Genomic DNA, 26,289 nt, shown 5'->3' with positions numbered 1-26,289 from the left:
TAATATCTTTTTTTTTCTAGCATTATTTACCATATGTGAAGTTTGATTGAGATTGCCTTGATATTTTACATTTAAATTTGTTTCGGTTGTATTTTGTGCTTTGCACAATTTATAGTTTAATCCATCTTTGTCATGGTGATCTCCTTCTCTTTGTTGTATTTTTTGTTTTTGTTTGTAGGTGGGATTCAGGATCAACTGTTGGTGAGTTTGACGGTCATTCAAGACGTGTCTTAAGTTGTGCATTCAAGCCTACAAGACCTTTTCGTATTGTTACATGTGGAGAAGATTACTTGGTGAATTTCTATGAGGGACCACCATTTAGGTTCAAACTGTCACAAAGGTTAGTCTTGTTTATGGTATTAAGAGATTGATTTATACTATATTAGGTCAAGGATAGTGCAAATTTGCTAAAGGTTCAGCTGTTTTAACATAATTGTTTTGTATGAAGAATCCTTTGGTACATTGTCTTTCTTTTTTGGTAAAGGTATGAGGATCCAATGCAGGAACTGAAGCGTGACATGTTAGCCTGTCGAAGCAAATGAAATTCTAATAGCTATTCAGTATATGATGTGTTAGCTTTTAAGTAAATAATGACCATTCTCAAACTTTAGGAGTGCACTCTGGCTTGAAACATTACTATAACGTTTAACTTGCAATGGAATATAAAATCATGGTATAAATAAGTGTTCCTAGTATCTTCATGCTTGAATGACATTTTCCAAAAGCAATGCACATGAGGGATTATGTGCTCTAGTGAGGGAGATGTATACCTGCCCTTTATCTGATGTGTAGTCTGTTTAAAACTAGTAAGAGAATTAACTAATAACATCCAAGGGGAATATATCAGGGTATTGAAGATAACATTTAAACTATTATTCCTAAAATGGCCAACACAGGTTTAAATTAACTGCACCGTCTAGGTAAATGTTTTAATATAATTGATCTTTGTTCTTGTAGGGACAGGACTACCACTTTTTCTACCAAAAATCTAAACAGATTTTTCAAGCCATAACTAGAGAGCTTTTCTGTCCTAGAGGATGGGCCCTGCTGGTTTCCAGATCACAGTTCATATCTTGATAATATTGCTTCAAAATACATTATAACTGCCAAGCCCCCTTCATGAGAGCGATATAGTTATGAATCTAGTCTGAGCACATCAGGAACACTTACTAATTTAGGTCTCTCTCCCTCTGTGTTTAAGGCTGGAAGGTTATAAAAATGGCAAAAAGCAGAAAATATGACAAGAACATGAGGGGCTTGGCAAACTTTCTTTTTCTTAACAGTTAACATAGGTTATGGATATATAAATGATAAAAGAGTAAGTTAACCGATAAGGGAAAAGGCTACTAACAAATGACGCTTCTCTAGAAAATCTAATTGCACATTCATAAAGGTTTAAGTTTCATATATACATATGGATTCATACAGTTTGAGGATTTGATTAACATATTTGTTAGATTTGAAATTAGATCAAACTAGATTAGCTTTCTATTCAAAGTAATTTAAACATGTATCTCTATTTGAATCTTTATGGCTATGGCCACATATGAGAAAAAATGGAAAGAATGGAGAATGGGGCATGCCAAGATTATGTCTTGGGTCATTAGTAGTCTTGATATCAAGAAGTGCTTGAGTCTAGCTAAATTTGAACATGCAAATAAATATTTGCATGAGACTATCTTAAGAAAATGTATTCTCTTAAATCTATGTCACATGGGTGCAGGTGCAGGGGTAGGGGTGCGACACTTTAAAAAAACTTGGGTGCGGGGATGCGGCAAAAAGTTGGACATAAATGACCCTGGGTGCATTGACTGCACCCAGGGTCAGGTTGATCGCATCGGGTGCGGGTGCGATGTGAGTGCGGCACCTAGTTGAAGAGTCCCTGTGACATAGTCTTAAAGATATTACCCACATTTGCAACTTGTAAGACAAGGTACACACTATGATTCAAGGAGAAAAATGTATTAGAGAATATTTTAGTAAGTTGTTCGACCTTTGGAATGAGTTTGCTCTTCTTGAGTCACAATGACATTATCCCAAAGACATAGAACTCCGTCAAAGACAAATTGATGTGAAACATTTCTATCAATTCATCAATGGTCTAAGACCGGAGTTTGAGTCTACTAAATCGGCTTTTCTTCATAAAGGAGAAGTTCTCTCTATTGAAGAGCTAAGTATGAAAGAAAATAGACTAAAAAAAAGACATTTAAAGATGATGATAATTCGGTCATAGCCGTGTCTAGGCTGAGAAACCATGTCCATGCTTACCAACTACTACATTATAACTATCACATTATAAGAGACCAAACAATGATAGCTATGGAAAGCAAGACAATGAGTTTGAAAAAAAAATAAATTATTTGCTATTATTGTCGTGAACCGGGGTATGTCAAGATATATTGTCCTAAACTAAAGATACCCTATGAGAAGAAGGTAGCCTCCGTTGCTCAAGAGTCAAGTGAATTCAAAGCTACACAAGAATCAACTATTGAGAGCATGTCCTTGACTCAAATTGTAGAAGCTCTTCAACCTCTATTCAAAGGAGCTTCACCAACCGAAGCTACGGTCTCTTCTGTTGGCATCTTTGATCCCAGTAAGTCTCTTTGGCTTCTTGGCTCATGTGCCTCATTTCATATGACACTAAATTGTGATATTTTATCTGGATGTCATAACTCAAGCGAGTCAAATGTTTTTTATTGTTGATAGAATATCTCTTGAGATAAAGGGAATAAGAAATTTTGAAAATATTTTAAAGAGATTTTTTATTCAAAAAATTAGATATATTCCCAAGTTAAGCCTAAATCTTTTATTTGTCTCTTAATTATGTGACCTTTGGTATAATGTTTCTTTCTCTTCTATTGGTTTATGAGTGCTGGATCGTCTCTCAGGGAAGCTGATTGGAGAAGGCTGTAAAGAAGGAGGTTTATACTACATAGATTTTTTGGAAATACCTAAGAATACTTTTTGTTATAATGTTTAAAAACTGAATTTTGGATTTTGGAGCTCCCTAACCAAAATCTTCTGAAATATTATCTGCATGAATGCAACCAAAACTGATTGGAGCTCCCATGTGGCAGGTCATGAATCCCCTTGTCATTTTGTGGTTGATGTATGCTTCAAAATTTCCCTTCATATCTTCATCTGGTCTGATACCATCTTCAGATTGATGGTAACATGATTATGTTCCTTTGATGTGTGAAAGAATATGTGGTGTGTGCGAACTGTGAAACAAGGTGAGAGAAATGAGTGAGTGAGGAGGAAGAAGAAGATATAGGAAAAGAGAGGAAGTGAGAAAAGACAAGGGAGAAAGAGAATAGGGGCTGGAATCGTGCCCTATCCCTCTCATATTGACCCTTATAAAGGTAATTTAAGTCAGTTTACAAAAATGCCCTTCATAACTATATCTTTTGACCTATTGGGTCTTGAATACAAAAAAGGACTTCACTAGCCAATCAATTTTGACTCTCATGTAATGCTTCCTTATAACATATTGTACTTCAAAGGATAAACCAGAGTTGCCAGTTGGGGAAGCGATTCGGGTAGCGGAAGGGGGAAGTGAGGGGGAAGCGAAAAAAGGAAAAAACAAAAAAAGGAAAAAACAAAAAAAGGAAAAAAAGATACATTTTGGAAGCGCCACGTTTCGCGCCTCCGAAATACGCTTCGGAGAAGCATGCTTCCCCATGTCCTATGGTACTTCTGGTAACCCTGGGATAAACCTCTAAACTGGTCATCATGATGTATATGAACCCTTTATTTTTGTTACCTCATTAATTCACTGGTCTGCACTCCAGTTAAGCTAACCAAAACAGAAAAAATGAAAAAGTGGAAAACTTCCCTTAAGTATCCACTAAACCTGCCATCTTCTGATCGATGCAATTGGATTGAGTGTTAGATGTCTTCATCCTTCTAAGATTTTAATTCATGGTAGCCTCTTGGTTCAAGATAGAACGCAAAAACATAACATTTATTCAAGTTTCCTTGCATTGCTTGTTTGGCCCATCAAATATTGTGCATTGGTGTGATTTGGCTACATTGTTTACAAGATGCCTTTCCCCATTAATTGTTGAAGCATACTCTTTATTTTGGAGCAACAGTCGTGTCCTTGATTTGCAGAGTCCAATGCAAAACTTCTGGAAAAATGTTCTAGGGTTCATATTAATTAACATCGAGTGCTTGGTATTTTTTCTTTTTTTTTTTCAAAATTTCTTGTAGGAGAAATGTAGTCATTATTTTAATTTTATGTCAATGATAAAAAACTCATTCATGGCATTGTAGCAATGTAGGCTTGTGGTCATAATAAAATATAATGTGCTGAGGAAGATGTTCTTGATTGTGTCTTACCGAACAGAGGTAGTATGTAAAGGAAAAATTATTGTTTGAAGTGCAGGGAACATTCCAACTTTGTCAATTGCGTAAGGTTTTCTCCTGATGGAAGCAGGTTTATCAGTGTAAGTTCAGATAAGAAAGGTATACTATATGATGGGAGGACAGGAGAAAAGATTGGGGAGCTATCTGCTGAAGGTCACAATGGTAGCATCTATGCTGTTAGTTGGAGTCCTGACAGTAAAGCGGTATTTATGATATTCCTATGCTATTTTCATTATTGATTAATAATTGTACTTCCAGTGGTGGACTTAGGATGCAAATATCTACATTGAATGATATCTACTTTTTCCTTTTTCAGATTCTTAGATTGATAATATGAACATTTTAATTGGAACACAATTAAATTTAAATGTTACTTATATAATCAAATGCCTGACTAATGGAGAGTTTTTCTTCTACTTTTTTGTTTTTTGGTTGATCGAAGAAGCACATTCATTTATCTGTTGAATAAGTTTTATACAATCTGGTTTACCTATATTCTAATGGTCTCCAGCACCATACTGGTTCTGATGGGGCTGTACTTGTCTGTATTACAGGTGTGAGTGGAAGTGTTAATCCAAAGTTTCATTGTGTGCTTTAGTCTGCTTTACTTTGGTATTGATAGAAAATTCTTTCATATTTTCTGTGCAGTTGGATAAACCTGGTTGAGGTTATATTTGTCACAAAATGGCACGGATCCCAATACCCTCCATAATGGACTCCGAGGGTCAAAACATAATGCATTTGAACAAAAACATAAGAACTAAAATGAAACACAATAGAATGTGAGTAAATAACTTCATTAATAAAGAACAGTAAAAATACAAAAAAATACATTTTAATCCTCATTACAATACACTAAAAAACACACAAGAAGCCTAAAACCATGGTTGCTAGTCGAGGAAGCGGGAAGCGATATGTGAAGTGGAAGCGGGAAGCGTGGCACTTTCAAAATTTTAGGAAGCGGGAAGCATGGGACGACTTAAAAGCGAATCAAGAATCGTCTCGAAAGCGAACCAGAAGCGAATCTGGAAGCGACCTAGGAAGCGAGGGGGAAGCAAAAAATAAAATAAAAATAAAAATACAAAAAAGGGAGGAAATGCAGGGAAAGCGAAGGAGAAGCGTGCTTCCCATAAATGGGAAGTGTGTTCCCTATAAATGGGAAGCATGTTTCCCATAAAAGAGAAACGTGCTTCCCATAAATGGGAAATGCGCTTTTCAAAAAAATTGGCGCTTCTCAGTGCGTTTTGGAAGCGCGACGTTTTACGCTTCCGAAACATGCTTCCCCACTAGGCTAGGTGCTTCCAGTAACTCTGCCTAAAACTACTCATCACTCCCTCACCTTACAAAGGCACCCACCCACCCATATTTATAGAGAAAAGAAGGAAGAAGAGAGAGATTAAAGGAGAGAAAAAGGGAGACCACACTAACCATTAGACCATAAGTCAAACAACTAGTCCAAGTCAACCAAAGTTGACTTAACTTTAAAGTATATATATCAGAGTTACCGAAAGCACCTAGCCTAGTGGAAGCACGAAATGTTGTGCTTCCGAAACGTGTTGGGAAGCACCATTTTTTTTGAGAAGCGTGCTTTCCCGTTGCTTATCCCGCGCTTCTCCTGCGCTTCCTCCCTTTTTTCATTTTTTTTTATTTTTATTTTTTCGCTTCCCCCTCGCTTCGTAGGTCGCTTCCGGTTCGCTTCCTAGGTCGCTTCCAAGATGATTCTTGATTCGCTTTTAAGTAGTCTCACGTTTCTCGCTTCCTAAAATTTTGAAAGTGCCACGCTTCCTGCTCCTGCTTCCTCGACTGGCAACCATGATATATGTTAACGCCCCCGCTCAAACTTACATTGACTCACTATAAGTTTGCAATTACAAAAGGAATCCCATTACACAAGATATCGACATGTTCTTCTATAATACAAATTCTTGAAGGAGCTTCTAGATCTTCCTTGATATGCTCGAAAGGTCTCTAGAATCATCAATAATGCCAATATTTTAAAGAGTGCAAAAGGAGCAATCCAACTAAAAATAACTATATATATATATATATATATAGAGAGAGAGAGAGAGAGAGAGAGAGAGAGAGAGTAATGGGTACGTGCTAAATAAAATATGCTAGATGAAACATGCTAAATGAGTTTTTCAGGGTTTTTTTGTTTTATTTTTAAATTCTAATCGTACAAATGTGATCTATGTACTTGATTTTATAGGGTTCAACTCTTTAAGTGTTCGATTCTGACACATGAGCGGGTTTTTATAACGTTTAAAAAATCACCATTCCAAAATCTTTGTTAATTTTTAGGCTCCAAATATCATTTTTTTTATCGAAAACACATGATCCAAGTGTGGATTCCTCGTAAATTGACCATGCCCAACACATTTATGGGGTCAGAACTGCAAAAAAAAAAACCCACACCAAAAGAGCAGAAAAACCCATTTAGCACATTTCATTCGCATATTTCATTTCGTACACACCCATCTCTCTGTCTCTCTCTCTCTCTCTCTATATATATATATATATATATATAAATGACCAAACACGCCAAAAATACAATACATATTTAATAAGACATTTTAATAATTTTCAAAATCTTTTAATAGTAAGAAAATTTTTCAACATCAATTTTGAAAGTCATTAAATTTTTATACACAATATTCATTGAGAGTCTCACCTCAATAGATAATTTTACGAAATCATAGTTCTTGATTTATAAGAGAACACAATTGCATATTATCAAAAGAAGAGATGCATGCATAAAATATCTCAAAGATAAACGTATAAATCATTCATCACTTTAAACATTCATGAAAACATGCATTATTGAAAGTCAATACACACATCTATCTCGAAAAGCACATTAATGCATGAAATATGAATTTTCAAACAACATCAATACCATGAATAAATAACTCACAAAAGAGTTTAACCCACACAAAAAATATTCATAAAGCAAGGTTTTTCAAAACAAGTAGCCATATTAAATGTACAACAGAAATAATGGGGAAGTTCAAAATCCCACGTACAAATCATAACAAGAGATATTTTGTAATAATGACAAATATTAATAACAATTTAAATCTCAACAATAGAAACAATATCTATAAATACACTCAAAATATTGCATCCTATGCAACCAAGGCATATCATGATGTAAATCACCCAAGATAACTAATCATGGAACACATTTAAAATATCTTTAAGCATGCAATTAAAACATATTCAATGCAAAATGCATGAAGAATTTTCAATAACCATTTCCCAGACAAGGGTAAATGAGTGAATTTTTTTTAGAAATTTTGTGGAGAGATTTGAAAATCCCACAAATATCAAGAAATGATATTTTGCAAACCTTCACAATAGTTCGACCACCATAAGCAATTTACCTCGCTTGACCTTCAAACCTCAAAATTCAAGTGTAATAGCTGCTAGAACAAGAGATCAATGACAATGCCACTTATGAGCTTAACAAACACACAAAAAGTGTGAACATCTCATCTATATAAAATAACACTTAAATAAGAGACAAACCTCAATGTTTCAGCTACTAGAAAAAGAGCATAATACAAACACACAAAAAGTATGAATAACCAATGGGTGCACCTAACTCATTGCAAACAAATCTTTCTTGTCTACGTAAAATGACACTTAAATAAGAGACAAACCTCAATATTCAAGTGCATCAGCTACTAGAATAAGAGTATAATACAAACACACAAAATGTGAATAACCAATGGGTGCATATAACTCACCACAAAAATATCTTTTAAATAAGAGACATAATAGGAGAAGACACGAAGTAAGAGAGCTTGTAATAAAAACAAACTAATGTCATCAAGAAGGATAAATGTATCAATTTTAACAATCTTTCAAACACCATATTTTCAAAATAGATAACCATCAGAGATAAACATAATTATAAGTATTCATAATAACATTGTCCAAATAAACAAATGAGTGATATAACACACTCATAGAACTAGAGATCAAACAACCGTCAATTAGAGCCAAACTATAAGGCGACAATCTATACTGATAAGAAAACCAAGGTGCACACAACTCACCCCAACAAGCATCTCTTGTTCAACAAAAGCAACATGGATGTAGATACCAATCAAACCCAAGACAAGTGACAACACATCACTCATAACCTTTGGGAATCTAGACTAGTAAGATGACATGAGGTGCACACATAACTCACCTCAACGGCTAACTCTGACCCAACAACAAGGCAAAAAATAAATGGCGCATCCTAGAAAAATCTATGATGGACAAAAAACAATGCCAAAAGAAGGCAAAAAATACTCACGGAAATTGATTTTCAAATAAGTGAGTTCATATATAAAAGTACCGATTTGAAAAAACAAAGTTTTAAATCAAATCCAATAAAGGTAGATGAAGACTTAGAATGAATATAGTTCAATCATATGCACAACAATATGTCAATTGATGCAATCACTTCCAACACAAGATGTCTCATGACAAATTTTACAAACTTTGACAAGCAAATAATGGACAAGAATCATGCCCAATATAAATAATCTACATAGATGTGATGAAATTATGATGTTAGAGTATCTTTCAAAAGATAATGGAATCATGAATCCACCAATCAAGAAACAAGTGCACTAAGGCACATCATATACAAAAGATCCAATAAATCTCAATAAAAAGACAAAAGTATATGATTTTATTAAAGAAAAGCTTCTAAGAAGCTAGATCTAAATCATTAGTCTACTATTAGACAATTGATGACAAACATATAGAGATTCACAAAGAGCTATATAACTATCAACAACCATGAACTCATATATATCATACAAAGAATTTTATCACAATGTAACAAATATAAAATCTTTAAGAAACATGCAATGAAGTATCAATGCACAAGAAAGAAACCACTAAGGGTTACAAAAGTGCACAAACACTCAAGTCACTAAGCTACCAAAAAGCACATAAAACTACTAAGGGCTAAGCAACAATCATACAAGAGTCTTTTAAAAAATATAAGTTTTATTCATAAAATGCTCAAGAAGCATACACAAGAACCCACTAAAAAATATAATGCATAATAGAGAAATTAAAATATGCATTCGAGTTCATGATGACAAATCATGCTTATGCCATCCAATAATAATCACAAAGGCTACATAATTAAAATCATGCATGGTCACATAGTTAGAATCACCAAAGAAACATCACTATATATTAAAAATCCCAAAGATAATCTATGTAAATACATACATTAAGAGACACAAAAAAAAATGTAAAAAATTAATATTTTGCAAAACATGAAACACATAAGATTTTAAGAAACCACATATTTTCGCAAAATATAATTTTTTCAATATACATATCCATAATCTAAAAAATATATTAAAAGACAATAATTTCTATTGAGAATGTAGGGTACGGGTCTGGTTCTAGACCCAAAATGATTCTTTTGTATTGTATTTACATGGTTGGTGTTATCGGGTCTGGGTTGACAGACCCGATCCAACTTGTATCATATATATTACATTGAATATAGGGCACAACCTCTCATTGAGAATCGTGCCAGTCATTGCTGCCTCTCCTTCTTGCAAATCCCTTTCTCTTCTGCTGTGGATGAAGATCTGGTCGAAGGTGCGTGACTTCTAACATGGTATCAGAGCAGGCTGAGAAGTAAATACTAGGTCGAGTTCTCTTCTTCCTTTCTTTGATCCAAGATCTGATCTTATCAGATCAGATTCTATTCTCCTTCTGTCCTGAAAATTGATCTTATCATATTGGGTTAAAAATCTCTTTCTTAAAATTTTTAAACATCTTTCTTCCTCTCTAAGTTTTCGATCTCTTAAAACTGAATCTGTTCACGTCAAACAGTCTGGTCACGTCAAACCAGATCTGTTTTCTTAAATCTTGATTATTTTTTTTCCTCTTTGATGCTGGATCGGATCGTTCCAGATCTAGTGTTTTCGTTCCAAGCCAGACTAAATTAGATCTGGCCATGGCATATTGATTCTTCCCTTCAGCAGCGTTAAATCAAATCTGATCGTATCAGATCAGATTTGTGTTTCCATTTAAACTTAGATCTCTCTTTTGTCTTTCAAGTCAAATCTTATTCTCCAAAACCAAATCAAAGTTTCGGTCCATACAAAAAAAAAATTCAGATCATTAATTTGTCGTGTTCTACTGATTATTTGTTTCCCTGCAATATTATTTTCGTAGCAAAAAGAAAAAAAACCAGATTTACATTGCTGGTAAATCAAACTGCTGGTCAGAGTGTTCTTTTGTTGTCCTTTCACATGGATTCTCCCTTCCAGTTTCCTTGGACAACTCATATAACTACTTGACCTGGAAGCGACAAAGTTTTCCTTTTATTAAGAGTCTGGATATCTTGATGGAACGATCCATGCACCACTAGAATTCGTCCTGCAAGAAGAGCGAGATGATAAAGGGGAGGTTTCCAACAAATTGATTCATAATTCAAAATTTGTAACATGAAGAAGAAAAGATCAGGCAGTTGTGGCTTACATTACCTCTATGCTTTCTCATGAGATATTAGTGGCCATCCTAGATGAATGTTCAGCCAGAGAGTTGTGGCAAATATTGGCGCAGACTTATTCACAGATTTCATAAGCTAGGATTTTGCATTTAAAGAGAGAATTTCAGCTTTTGAAGAAATAGAGTTTATCAGTGACATAATACATGAACAAAATCAAGAGTATTACATATCAACTAGCCATGGTGGGTTGCGTAATTCTTAACAAAGAAAAGGTTCAACAGGCACTGAATGGTCTGGGTTCTGACTACCACATGTTAGTCACCTCTCTTCTATGCCTCCCTTCATTGCCCAGTTTTGAAGATCTACGGACTAAGCTACTACAATATGAGGTTACCATTAGGGGCGAGAAGATGACCCTGAATTCCAACAACCATGAGGTACTTGTCACATTAGTAGTATTAGGGCGAGGACGTGGGGGCTTTTGAGGCGGGCGTGGACATAGAAGAGGTAATCAAGGAGGCCGTGGGCTTTTTCCCATACCCTACATGTCACCTAACTTGTATCCAGGGAACCCTATAAACATCCCGACATGTTTTCAGTGTAATAAAATGGAGCACATTAAAGCAAATTGCTGGCATAATCCGCAAAACAAAGGCAAGTTTAATGGTGCTGGGCCTTCTACTAGGGGACAAGCAGGAGACGACCGTAAAGGAGATGAAAAGAAAAATGTGAAGAATCTTTTGATTTTCGCTCTTTCAGAATTGAGCTTCAAGCAAACTGAGTAGGAGACTTGGTACATTAACTCCGGGCTGCTGCACATGTGACATGTGATATTGGTAAGATTTATTAAAACTGGAGATGGTGTTCTTCATCCTATCTCTCATGTTGGAAATATTTTCCTTCTACTCCCCAATTCCTCATTACCTTTATCTGATGTTTACCATTCTCCTAGTATTGTTAAAAACATTGTTTCTGTTTCTAAACTTGTCGATGATACTAATTCTTTTGTCGAATTTACTCTTTCTGTATGTGTCAAGGATCTTCTCACGAAGAAGACACTCGTTGAAGGAGAACGACAGGGAAACATGTATGTCTTCAAGGAGTCTTTTCTAGTTCATGATACATCAATAAATTCACAACCAGTTCGTCCAGTGTCATTCAAAGTTTGTTTTAGTCTATCTCAATGTAATAAGCCAGAGATTTGGCATCGTCGTCTTAGTCATTGTAATCATTCATTTATTGAGAAGCTTGTGTCTAGTGGACTTGTTCCGCAGTCTAGTTTGAATGTCGAGGCTGATTTTCTTCTTTGTTTCCGTTGTCAATTATGTAAAAGTCATGTTCTTCCATTTCATTCAATAAATCAAAGAGATTTTGTGCTTTTTGAAATTGTCTATTCTGATGTCTGGAGACATGCCCCACAGTCTTCTTTATTGGGCAATCATTATTACATTACTTTCATTGATAGTTACTCTAGATACACCTGTATTTATTTTATCAAATATAAATTTGAAGTTTTCAAGCTTTTTTGCTCATTCTGTGCTTTAGTTTGTAATCAATTTTCAACTAAAATTCAATATTTTCATTGTGACGGTGGATGAGAGTACTTATCAAAAGAATTTACTGAATTTCTCTAAGATAATGGAATAGGTCGTCGAATATCTTGTCCACACACACCACAACAAAATGGTGCGGCTGAAAGAAAATATTGGCACATTGTAGAGAGTGCGCTGAGTATGTTGCATAACACTCACATTCCTTTAAACTTGTGGATGAAAGTTTTTCATTCAGCTGTCTATGTCATAAATCGACTGCCAATGAAATTGTTAGCAGATCAATCCCCTTATTTTACGCTATTTACACTATTTGGGGTTCATCCTGACTATAATGAGTTGCGAGTGTTTGGCTGCATATGCTATGTTCATATTGACAGTTCTTAACGTGATAAGTTTCAGAAAAATGCATGCAGGTGTAGGTTTGTTGGATATGTTGATCAATATAGAGGATATCACTGCTATGACTCCACTACCAGTTGCATCAGAGTTTCATGGAATGTCGTGTTTGACGAGACTCATACTGATGATTCAGGAAGTACAGAGGGACACTGTAAGGATGCTAAAAGTTATCAGCCATGGCTTGTTGCTGAGGTGCTTGATCAAATGGTGATGCATGACGTACCCTCATGTCATACACTATCTGCAGAACAAAATAGTACAGTTGTACACCCAGAAAAGGAAATGTCGACAAACACACAAGATATTACTATGCCTGTCATTTCAGATGTTACAAAGTTTTAAGGGATTACCTATGTGCAGTGAAACAAAGACAAAGTTCAACGACCTATTGTGCAACCCAGGAGGCTTGAGAGGATTCACCATCCTATTGAAAGATGGGTAAGTTATGACAACTTCTCTACAGACTTACAACTGTTCATCTCCCAGATTGAAAAGCATGATGAACCTATCAGTTTCTCACAAGCATCTATGTCAATCAAATGGGTTGAGGTCATGAATGAGGAAATGAAAGCTTTACATGAGTGTGGGACTTGGGAGATTGTTCCTAGATCATCGAACAAGAATGTTGTAGGATCTAAATAGGTCTATAAAATCAAGTATAAACTCGATGAATCCATTGAACGCTATAAGGTGAGGCTAGTAGCGAAAGGGTTCACTCAAGAATACGGGCAAGATTATGCCAAAACATTTAGTTCTGTGATCAAGATGGAAACTATTCGATTAGTTCTGTCCTTGTCAGTTCAGTATGGATGGACTCTAAGTCAACTTGATGTCAAAAATGTATTTTTTGCATGGCACTCTCAAGGAAGAGGTGTATATGGAGCAACCCTCTAGTTATACCAAACATAGCCCCAACACGCATGTTTGCAAGCTACGAAGAGCCATCTATGGGCTAAAGCAGGCCTCCCGCTCATGGTTTGATAGTTTCTCTATTGAAGTTCAGAGACATGGGTTCGATCTCATCTTGATCATTCGCTTTTTATTTTTCGAGATTGTCAGGTACGCACCTTAATTCTTATATATGTGGATGATATTATTATTACTGGGAACTCCGATGAACACATAGAAGCTACCAAGATCTTATTGAGTCGACAGTTTAAGATGAAAGATTTGGGGGTTTTGCGTTATTTCTTAGGGGTTGAGGTGGATCGACAGGATGAAACACTTCACTAACCCAACACAAATATACTTTGGATTTGTTGGATAAGGCAGGCATGAAGGATTATAAACCTCTATCCACCCCTAGTGTCCTTAATCATAAACTCGGATCCCGGGATGGGGAAGCATATGAAGATTCCAAGAAATATCGGAGTCTTGTGGGTATGTTCCAATATCTCACCTTCACTAGACCAGACATTGTGTATGCAGTGAATCAAGTTTCACAATTCATGCATGACCCACGAACAAAGCATATGAATGTTGTCAAGAGAATCCTTCGATATTTAAAAGGAACTCTTGGAGATGGTCTAGTTTATCATCAATCCAAGACTAAAGGGGAGCAACATCGACTGGATGTATACACAAATGCAGATTGGGCTGGAGTTCCAGATGACAGGCAGTCGGTTTCTGGATATTGTGCTTTTCTTGATGGGAACTTGATGGCGTAGAGTAACAAGAAACAACGTGCATTTGCACGATCTAGTATTGAAGCTGAGTATCGATCTATGGTGGCTGCTACAATAAAGGCCACATGGCTGAGACATCTTTTGACTGAAGTTGGAGAATCTATGCTACCCACCACTCTCTTGCGCGATAATCAAGGTGTCATACAAATTGCTTTTAATCCTATTCACCATAGTCGCACAAAGCATATAGAGATTGATCAATACTTCATTCGGCAAAAGATTGAAGATAGAGAAGTTGCACCTACTTATGTTCCTACGGCTGACCAAGTGGCAGATTTGTTCACTAAGGGCCGTACCAATATGCGTTTTTGGTTCTTGAAGAACAAGTTGTCCATGTTGCAAAACCATGCACAACTTGAAGGAGGGTATTGAGAATGTAGTGTACAGGTCTAGTTCTAGACCCAAAATGATTCTTTTGTATTGTATTTACATGGTTGGTATTATCGGGTCTGGGTTGACAGACCCAATCCAACTTGTATCATATATATAACATTGAATATAGGGCACAACCTCTCATTGAGAATCGTGTCAGTCATTGCCGCCTCTCCTTCTTGCAAATCTCTTTCTCTTCTGCTGTGGATGAAGATCTGGTCGAAGGTGCTTGACTTCTAACAATTTCTACATATTCTAATTTCAAAAGAAGACATTCATTTTTAATATAACCCTTTCAAAACACCTACCATACATATGAAGATAGAAAAGCTAAAGATACATACCGGAATGCAAAATCCTTGAATCCATGCTATTCATTAATACGAATCTTTTTCAAGACCATGATGCCTTGCTCTGATACCATGTCACAAAATGGCATGGACCTCAATGCACTCTATAATGAACTCCAAGAATAAAAACACAATGCATTTGGATAAAAACATAATAACTAAAATAAAACACAATAGAATGTGAATGAATAACTTCATTAATAAAGAACATTAAAAATACAAAGAAAAATACATTTTAATCATCATTACAATACACTCAAAAACACACAAGAAGCTTAAAACCACCCATCACTCTCTTACCTTACAAAGGCACCCATATTTATAGAGAAACGGAGGAAGAAAAGAGATTAAAGGAGAGAAAAAGGGAGTCCACATTAGTTTGACTAGCTGTTGGACCTAGTCCAATGGCTAGATTTCTAGCCGTTGGACCAGCAGTCCAACAACTAGTCTAAGTCAACCACAGTTGACTTAACTTTAAAGTATATAATATATATACAAGTATATATATATGTATATATATATATATCTTAACAATATTTGGGTTATATCATTTGAACATCTAAGACAAGTAGTTTGCATTGTATGCTGTATCTTAATAGCCTTTAGTTTGCAAACTTAATCTGTTGAAGTGATTATGTCACTATGAGAAATAGAGATGGTGAAAAGCCCTTCATTTTCCTTGTTAGCTTCGAATCACATCGGCTACTGCTGGATTTCTGGTTTTGACTGAATTGCCTGTTACAATTTTACAGGTGGATTAAAGGAAAGTGTTAATGCAATATTTGATACATTGTTTTTTCTTATTTTTAGGTCTTCAAAGAGAATGCACTTGCTGATTATGATTTTTTCTTTTGGTGTGACTCAACAGAAAGATACCTATTCATTCTTTGTTTTATATATTTATTTCTCTAGTAGCCAACTCTCATATCTTACTGCGAAAGCTTATCTTGCTGTTTCAGGTGCTAACAGTGTCTGCAGATAAAACTGCAAAAGTGTGGGAGATTGATGAAAATGGAAACGGTAAGGTGAAGAAGACACTTACTTCATCTGATTCTGGACTGGATGGAATGCTAGTTGGTTGCCTGTGGCAGAATAATCATCTTGTCACTGTTTCCCTTGGTGGCACTATTAGTATATATTCAGCCAATGACCTAGAAAAGATGCCAGTATCATTTTCTGGGCACATGAAGAGCGTCACTGGTTTGGCAGTCACCTCTGAAGGCAGCCAGAATATTATTCTATCTAGCAGTTATGATGGGGTGATTGTCCGATGGATGCAAGGAGTTGGATGTGCAGGAAGGTTACAGAGAAGGGAGAACTCTCAAATTAAATGTTTTGCAGTGGTGGAAGGAGAGCTCACCACATTTGCCTTTGATAACAAGGTAGCACCATTTCTTCATGTACATGTAGTAGTTGCCTTTATTTTTATATCTTGTGGTTTGTGTGCTTGCACCATCTTTTTGAAGCTGATTTTCTTGATGACTTATGATTGCAACTAGGCTGGAGAACATGATGATGTGTCTTTCTATTATCCAATATGATCACTGAAATGAATATATTTCAATTCAATCTTGCACCTTGATGGGGTAGGCAATTTACACACTAGCTAAAATTACTACTCAATGTTGAGTCAGGCATAGTAAGCCAACAAGATCTTGTGTTCTAAATAAAACATGTCTTGAGGGAAAAGACTGACTAGATGTTCATTGCAATTGAATAACAAGAAAATGAAATCTTGCGTTGATGGAGAAATGTTAGATCCCTCAATATAGAAATGGTACAAGAATGTGCTTCACAAAATGCCCTTATGTGATATTACAGAAGTAATTTTGGCATTTTAGAGAACAATGGAGTGAAAAATATAAAATATATAAAGAATATGAAAAGTGAAGTTATTGATGACTAGTATAGTTTTGTGAACTCCATGTATAGTGAATTGTGATAGTGTTAATAATTTTCTCCGGTGGTAAAGGAGCTTGATTGTAAATTATATTTTTATCAATAAAAAATGTCACTGCCTTTAAAAGTAGAACTACAAACTGCAAAGATTTTGTTATAAAATATGACAAATATTGAGATTAGGGGTGGCAAAACCTGACACGACCTCCCAACCCGACCCGCCAACCCGCCTTTTAGGCGGGTTCAGGTTGGGCTTAAACTAACCCGTTTAATAAACGGGTCGACCCGCCTTGATAGAAATCATGGGTTCCTTTCTTCATCTACAAGCAACAGCACAACATGGGGAGAGAGAACGTGGCTGCAGCAAAAATCCCTAATCAGGGTATTCATTTTTGCTTCTCTGATTAAATACACACAAATACAATAGCTAGGGTATGAAAATACCCATTACATGTTATGATAAAATTACAGCATGCCATTAATGAAACATTAATGAGCATGTGTTTAAAATGAAAGGAATTGGGTCTGGATTCTGAGTTCCAGACCTTATACTAAATGACATTATCTTTTCACCCCCCCTCCAGTTGTACATGGTTTTGGACCATGAACATCCAAAATCTGTCCTTGATAAGTCCTTTTGTAAACAAGTCAACAACTTGATCAGCAGTCCGCACGTATTCTGGTTCAGTTTCCTTCTCTTCAACCTTTTGTCTTACAAAATGTTGATCAATTTCAATATGTTTGGCACGACTGTGGTAGATAGGATTGAATGACATGTTGATAGCACTTTGATTGTCACACAAGAGAATACTTTTAGAAATCGATTCTCTTCTGTCAACAGGTGTCTGATCCATGTTACTTCGGCTGTAGTAGCTGACATTGATCTATATTCATCTTCTGTGCTCGACCTGGCTATGGCTTTTTGTTTTCTACTGCTCCAGGAGACAAGATTTAGCCCAATGAAAACGCAGTATCCTGAGACAGACCTACGTTCATCTGGATCTCCTGCCCAATCTACATCTGTGTAAGTAAGGAGTTCATGCATGTGATGACCAGGCATACTCTTTCTGTACAGAAGACCATCTCCAATAGTACCCTTCAAATATCGAAGAATGCGTTTAACGGTTTTCATATGCTCAATATGTGGTTCATGCATGAACTGAGATACCTGATTGACAGAATAGACAATGTCAGGCCGAGTGAAGGTAAGATATTGAAGCATTCCTACTATCCTGCGATATCCTGTAGGATCCTCGTACAAATCTCCATCTTAGCAACTGAGTTTCTGATGAAGTACATTGGGTGTGCTGAGGGGCTTACAATCTGTCATACCTGCCTTGCTAAGAACATCAATGGTATACTTATGCTGAGTAAGCGTCATGCCTTAAGGAGTCCTGTCAACTTCTACTCCAAGAAAGTATCGCAGTTTACCAAGATCCTTCATCTTGAATTTATGATTCAAAAGTTCTTTAACCTGTTCGATATGTTCATTAGAGTTACCTGTAATGATAATGTCATCAACATATATCAATAACAGGGTAATTATATCTTTGCATTTAAATATGAAAAGAGAATGGTCAAGAAGAGACCGACTAAACCCATATTTTTCTACTTCAAGGGCGAAACTGTCAAACCAAGATCGAGATGCCTGCTTTAGACCATATATAGCTATCTTTAACCTGCACACGTATTCTTTAGAGTTCCCTTTTGCATACCCAGTGGGCTGCTCCATGTATACTTCTTCCTTCGGAGTTCCATGTAGAAACGCATTCTTCACATCCAATTGGTTGAGAGTCCACTGGTGCTCAACAGCCAATGATACTATGATGCGGATAGTTCCCATTTTCACAACTAGAATAAAGGTCTCATCATAGTCTTGTCCTTGCTCCTGTGTGAATCCTTTGGCAACCAGCCTTGCCTTATATCGCTCGATAGCACCATCTAGCTTATACTTTATCTTATAGACCCATTTTGACCCAACCACATTCCGATTATGTGGTCTGGGAACAATATCCCAAGTGCCAGACTCATGAAGAGCCGCCATTTCGTTGTTCATAGCTTCAATTCATCTCTTAGAATTTATTGCTTGATAAAATGTTGTCGGTTGATCTTCCTTGCCCAAAGAGGTTAAGAAAAGTTGAAAATCCATCGTGAAGTTCTCATAACTGACCCACCTATCAATAGGATGCCGAGGTCGGGTAGACCTTCTGTGAGCAAGTGATTGAGTGGAAACATAAGGAGAATTATGCTCCTGATTAAAGTTGGGAGGTATCTCCTTCTCACGTCGAGAGTAACCAATGCCTTTATACCTTTCGGGGGCCAATAGTGATTCAGACGTTACACTTTCTTGAGTTCTTTGCGCAACAGTAGATACGTTTCCCTAGTCTCTTTGATTACATTAAGAAGAACATACATTATCAATACTAGAAAAGAGATCTGAGTTCAACCAAGGGTGATAAACTTCAATTTCAGGAGGAGTGCTAGCATTATGACCAAAATTTGATTCGTCAAACACAACATTTCTGGATATTTTTATGCGCTTGCTCACGGGATCATAGCATTTGTAGCCTTTGTAATCATCAGCATACCCCACAAATCTGCACTTTAAGGCCTTATCCTGAAACTTGTGCCGCATTGAACTGTCAACATGAACATAACATACACCCGAATACATGCAAATCGTGATAATTTGGATGCACACCATGCAAAGAGAAATAGGGTGATTTGTTCTCTAAGATGTTCATAGGCAATCAATTTATGACATAGACAGTTGTGTGAAAAGCCTTTGCCCAGAAGGTAACTGGAAGGTTACTATCATGCATCATGCTCATTGCACTCTTGACAATATAACAATGCTTCCGTTGAGTAATCCCATTCTGTTGAGGTGTGTGAGGGCAAGACACATATCTACTTATTCCATTTGTTTGGAGGAAATTTATGAAGTCATTTGAAGAGAATTCACCCCCTCCATCACATTGGAAACAAATAATATTCTGAGAGAATTGGTTTTGAACAAAAGAATGAAAATTCTGAAATAACTTGAAGGTTTTAGATTTACTTTTCATAAAGAAGATCCATGTATATCGAGAATAACTGTCAACAAATATGAGATAATATCTAGTGCCATACATGGAAGGAACTGGAGCCGGGCCCCAAACATCAGAACATATAATTTCAAATGGTCTTGAAGCTCTTTTATTAATGGAATGAAAAGGAAGAACATGACTCTTACACTGAAGACAACTAGAACACTTTTTATTATCGACACTTAAGTCTAGACTTGACTTGGGAATAAGACTACTTGAAACAAGCTTATCAATAAAGCGACTACTACAATGACCCAGACGACCATGCCAAAGATTCGACTCAATACATTCAGAAAGATTAAAAACACTCTCAGTAGAAACTGAAGATGATGATGTGAGCTTCAAGATGGAATCAACAGGTTGAACACGAGAGGAAGGATTCTCTTGGAACACGTACATATTTCCTTGACGTTTTCCTTCAGTGAATGTTTCTCTCGTTTGAAGGTCCTTAACACAAACAGAAAAAGGAGTAAACTCAACTGAAGCATTAATGCCATCTACAAGTTTAGAGACAGAAACAATATTTTTCTTGATATTAGGAGCATGAATGACATTTGAAAGTGCAAGAGAATAGTTGGACATGGGGATTACAAAATTTTCAATGTGCGAAATATGGTGGTGAGACCCATCTCCAGTGACTATACTATTTCTACCAACATAAGAAACAAGATTTAGGAGCTTACCAGCATCACCAGTGACATGAGTGGCTGCACCCGAATCAACATACCAAGTACCTTGATTATTCTGTTTGATATTCAATTCAGCCAAGGCAAATAATAGTAACTCTTTGACTTCTCCACTATTTTTCAATGTATCTGTTCCCTTTCTTGTCTCCAATTGCTTTCCTCTATTTTGCGGGTTAAACCAGCAATTTGCCTTTATGTGTCCCTTTTTGTTGCAGAGAAAGCAGGTAGGTATTGTCCTTTGCCTTTGCCCATTGGGAGGAACATTGGGTGTAGGTAGTATTCCACGACTTCCTTGTCCATTTCTTTCTTGACCCCATTTGTCTCGAAAATCATACCTACCACGTCCTCGCCCATAGGCAACTCCTGTGGCAAGAACATTGTGTGCTCCAACATGAGCATGAGTATCTTCAGAAAATCCTTTCAACGTCATCTCATACTGTAAAAGCTTGACACGAAGATCTTCAAATGTAGGTAAATCTGGCAAACACAATAAGGAAGTAACCATCATATGATAGTCCGACCCCAGCCTACTCAAAGTTTGTCGCACCATATCTTTGTCACTAACAGGGCATCCCACAATGGCCAATTGATCTGTAATAGTCTTCATTTTGTTCAAATACTCCATAATAGTCATGGAGTCCTTTCTTAGCATTTGAAACTCTTTCTTTAAAAATAATACTCTGGCCTGAGAAACTTGAGAATATGTCTGAACCAGTCGATGCCATAATTGCATTGTTGAGCATGAAATGAAATGGGGATCTTCGAAACACGAGCTTAGATTAACAAGGGCAAGTGTCAAGAATGACACTAAAGCATAACCCTTAAAAAGGGTATAACCGGAAACAAAATAAAAACAAAAATGTATTATTTATTGATATGAAAAACCAATTGCTTAAGAAGCATTGGAATGAAATACAAGAGGGGCTGCACCCCTTTATATACACAGCTGAAAGAGGACTCAATAGAGCTGTTGGACACAGTCCAACAACTCTATTTAGAGCTGTTGGAATGTGTCAGTCCAACAGCTCTATTGCTAGTAAAGTCTGGACAGGACTTGACTAGCAACAGTCATTCTAGTTCAAACTGAACTAGATGACATAAAGACAAAAAATAAAAATAAAGGAAAAAAAATACAGAAAAGAAAGAAATGAAAAATGTATTTATATATATATATATAATAATAATATAATATTATTATATATACATATGTGTACAGTTTTACATTTTAACACTCCCCCTCAAACTTACGGTACAATGAGCGAAAGTTTGTCTAAGAGAAAGTGAAATCGGGGAGCAGCGAGAGGCTTTGTAAAGAAGTCTGCTAACTGATATTCTGAAGTGACATATGGCAGATCAATTATCCCGTGTAGATATTCCTCTCTGACGTAGTGACAATCCATTTCGATGTGTTTGGTGCGTTCGTGGAATGTTCTGTTACTGGCAATGTAGATCGCACTTTTGTTGTCACAACACATTTGTGAAGCCTTTGTTGCTTCAGCTCCCATGTCAGCAAGCAATCGTCGGAGCCAAACTACTTCCATGGTCGTGGTTGCCATGGCTCTGTATTCAGCTTCGGTGGATGAGAGAGATACCTTCTGCTGCTTTTTACACCTCCACGAGATCAATGATTCCCCTAAAAAGACACAAAAGCCAGTGGTTGAGTGTCTGTTATTGGGATCACCTCCCCAATCAGCATCAGTATATGCAATTAAATCAAGAGAAGAGGAGGAAGATAAGAAAAGTCCTTGTGAAAGAGAGGACTTGATGTATATGATAATACGCATGACTGCTCCCATATGAACAGAAGTAGGAGCATGTTGAAATTGACTTGCTGTATGAACAACATGTGCTATATCTGGTCTGGTAATGGATAGATAGGAAAGTGCCCCGACAAGCTGTCTATAAGGAGTAGGGTCTGCAAGAAGTTCTCCATCATCAATCTTCATTTTAACATTAACAACTTCTGGAGTGTCAACTTTCTTATCATCAGTAATACCAGACCTGAAAACAATATCAAAAGCAAATTTAGTCTGAGATAATAAATATCCTCTAGGAGAATAAGCAACTTCAATGCCTAAAAAGTATCTCAACAAGCCCAAATCAGTCATTTCAAAATGAGATTTAAGAAGTGTTTTGATTGTTTCAACTCCCTGTTTATCGCTTCCGGTGATGATCATATCATCCACATAGAGAAGAAGCACAATGATCCCTGCATCAGAATTCTTAATAAACAAAGCAGTGTCAGTTAAACAAAATTGAAAACCAATATCAATCATAACACGACTAAACCTATCATACCAAGCTTTTGGTGCTTGTTTAAGTCCGTAAAGAGTTTTTTCTAAGCGAAGGACTTTACCCTTAGGAATACTTAGACCAGGAGGGGGTTCCATGTATACTTCTTCAACTAGCTTTCCATTTAAAAAAACATTTTTGACATCCATTTGAAAAATAGACCATTTTTTGATAGAAGCTAAGGCAATTAAGGTTCGGACAGTAGTCATACGAGCCATCGGAGCAAAGGTTTCTTCATAATCAATCCCATATTCTTGGGCATAACCTTTGGCTACTAAACGGGCTTTATATCTTTCAAGAGTACCATCACTCTTGGTTTTAATTTTATAAACCCATCGACATCCTATAGTTTTCTTCCCTGAAGGAAGATCTTGAATATTCCATGTAGAAGCCTTTTCAAGTGCATCTAATTCAGCTTTCATGGCTTCTATCCATTTGATATCATTTTTTGCTTGAAAATATGTGGATGGTTCTTCATATGAGTGAATTAATGTAATAACTGCCCTATATGTGGGTGAGAAAAACTCGTATGATACAAACCAGTGGCGTAGCTAGGATTGACGTGGGGGATGGGCAAACAGGGGTGTAGCAAAAAAAAAATGGCGTGATAGTCGGGGGCTCGGAGGCAGCGCCCCCGAAAAAAAAAATTGAGATAAAATAAAAAATGGCTACAATTATTAATAAAAATCTATTTTATATGGACAAATCAAACTATTTGCTGCAGTCAGGGCTGAGCTGGGCTAGGACTGGGCTTTTAAAAAAAACAAAATTTAACTGTTTCAAGAGGCAGGACTGGGCTACAACCCATTCCTGCCCCCGCCCCCCCCCCCCCCAGCTCCGCCTCTGACCACCAAGATTGGCCGTAGAACCCCGAAAAAGCTTTAAGCTAAAAAATGAATACATTTTTTATGACACCGATGATGACCAACATGCACCATATGCAGAATTCAAGCAAAAAGAGTATAAAAATGCCTGTTAGACAAAAAATACAGACGCCCAATTATTAAAATCTGTCAATGGCCACAGTTACTCACTACAAGAATCCTAGACAATCGAGAACAAGCAATTCACTCACCAACTATCTGGTAGATAAAGATACGCTATCCGTTGCCTTCGTTACATTGATAGACATCCATACCTTGTTTTAGCAGCAGGCACAAAAGGAGAGTCCTATGCACGCACGATGACCAAGAAAGGATAGCAAGATTGACTCTTCCAATGAGGTTGCGCCCAAAAAGGAGGAAAGAAACTAGACCCACGTTCAGTTGTGCCCCAAAAAGAAAGGATCAAGAACCAAATTGAAGGATTGGCCTGTATTGCTCATGTAGAATGGATAACTGGATACTGTATCACCAGAGCCACTGAACATGAACAAAACCCACCCTCAAATTTAGGAGATAAGAGGGTCTTCTTCAAACTGCTAGCGATGGTTGCCGGAGATTGGCAAAGGTCCGACTGACTGCGACACCGGTGCCTCGCGTCGCCGGAGATTGCAGCCGAGAGGGAGAAGCTCAGAGGGGGGCACCGCCACCGCGGGTTCACCGAAGGGAGGCCGGCGGCACTGCAGAGCACAAGGGTTGCCGGCGAATGGGGTTGTCGTCTTGCCTGTGACTGAAGGGGAACGCTGGAACGGAGGGGCAGAGCTTTAGAAAACTGGCTAGGGTTTTACCCCTCGCCTCTTTTGGCAGGCTCTAGACTCATCGAGAGCCCGGGTCTCGGTCGACTCGGTTTCACGAGTCCTGATTCGACTCGGTTTTCCGAGTCATGAGTCGACTCGGTTTCAAATTTTAGGGTGGGCGGCCGCCCACCCATGCCCCCACCCCTGGCTCCGCCACTGATATAAACTTTCCTGGAGGCCTCGAGATTCGGGATGATTGTCTAGTTGGAATGTTAGAATATTTTTCAAGTGCACATGGAGGATTAGACTCTTGTCGCCTGGAATATTGAATACTAGTATCTCTATGAACTTCTTCATTTTCAACATTAAGATCAATAATTCTTTGATCATCATCAAAGTTACAATCAAGGTCATATTCATCAGATGTTGATATTAGATCTAGCAAAAAGGAGTACTCAGTGACGTCTTTTAATTTTCTAAAATCAAAGAAGCTCTCCTTTTCAAGAAAGGAAACATTTCTAGACACATATAGTTTATTATTTTTGAAGTCAAAACATCTATAACCTTTCTGGTTTTCAGCATATCCTAAAAAGGCACAGGGAATCACACGAGGAGAAAGTTTATCATTTTTGTCAGTAAATATGAAACATTTGCACAGTTTTACATTTTAACAGAGCAGTCATCTGGAATTGCCACAAGCACTTCTTGTGACAATGTAGAAGTGATATAGGCAACCAACGCCTGATCTCACTTCATCCAGGATACATACTCAGGATTTCTAACATAGGTAATAGAAAGATCTTTCTCGCCATTCTTTTCTTCTTGTGGTATGAATTCTGGAGGAACAGGAACAGAACCATCCAGATGTCCAGAAAGGTCCTGACTTCTTATGAATGGTATGATTTGTTGCTTCCAAGTTAGGAAATTGGAATTGTTCAGTTTCTCAGACACGAGTTGGCTGAGAAAGTTTGACGTAAGACCAGACTGAGAATGAGGGAATGAGTCCATATTCTTTTGAAGCCAAAAACAAGAAGGAATAAGATCCAACCAAGAGAAGGAATAAAAAATAAGAAATGGCCTTACGACAAAGACCCAACCACAATTGAATTCTAGTATAATTCAGAACATAAATTTTAATATCAGAGAAGTCTAAAGTCCAGACTAGTTTTTTTTTTTTAACTGATGAACACGAGGCAGAAAAACAGGGCTGCACAGTAAAGAATCTGTTCTGAATAAAATTCAATCAGTAATAGGTACGTTATTTTGAAAATAATGTGTTTTCCTTTTAGAATAATGAGAAAACAGGCAAAACAGAGATGAAAATGAATTCGAAGATGAAATTATTTTAATCAAGATAGATCTGGGCGTGCAGATCACAATCTGATCTGACGTCAATATGCAAATGAGTTTGGAGTGATCCTTTTCAACTCTTGTAATCACACATAGATCAAAAAAATTGATCTTGCTTGATTATTTTGCTTATGGATGGGTAAGATCACG

The 26,289-nt window shown here is 36.9% G+C and overlaps 1 protein-coding gene across 1 annotated transcript in view; it reads left to right on the top strand.

Annotated features, from left to right (window-relative positions):
* LOC149829644 (actin-interacting protein 1-2-like) overlaps positions 1–26,289 on the top strand; it is a 44,988-nt gene that overhangs the window by 13,092 nt on the left and 5,607 nt on the right. The window contains exons 2-4 of the mRNA XM_090016059.1: positions 179–340; positions 4,388–4,571; positions 16,168–16,590. Of these exons, the coding sequence (XP_089872185.1) occupies positions 179–340; positions 4,388–4,571; positions 16,168–16,590 (769 nt within the window). The remainder of the gene's footprint in view (positions 1–178; positions 341–4,387; positions 4,572–16,167; positions 16,591–26,289) is intronic.

This window comes from Nuphar pumila, chromosome 8 (assembly GCF_984573655.1).
Source record: "Nuphar pumila chromosome 8, dmNupPumi1.hap1.1, whole genome shotgun sequence".
Classification (NCBI taxonomy): Eukaryota; Viridiplantae; Streptophyta; class Magnoliopsida; order Nymphaeales; family Nymphaeaceae; genus Nuphar; species Nuphar pumila.
Note: the sequence above shows the minus strand (reverse complement) of the source record. Positions and strands in the feature narration are given on the sequence as shown.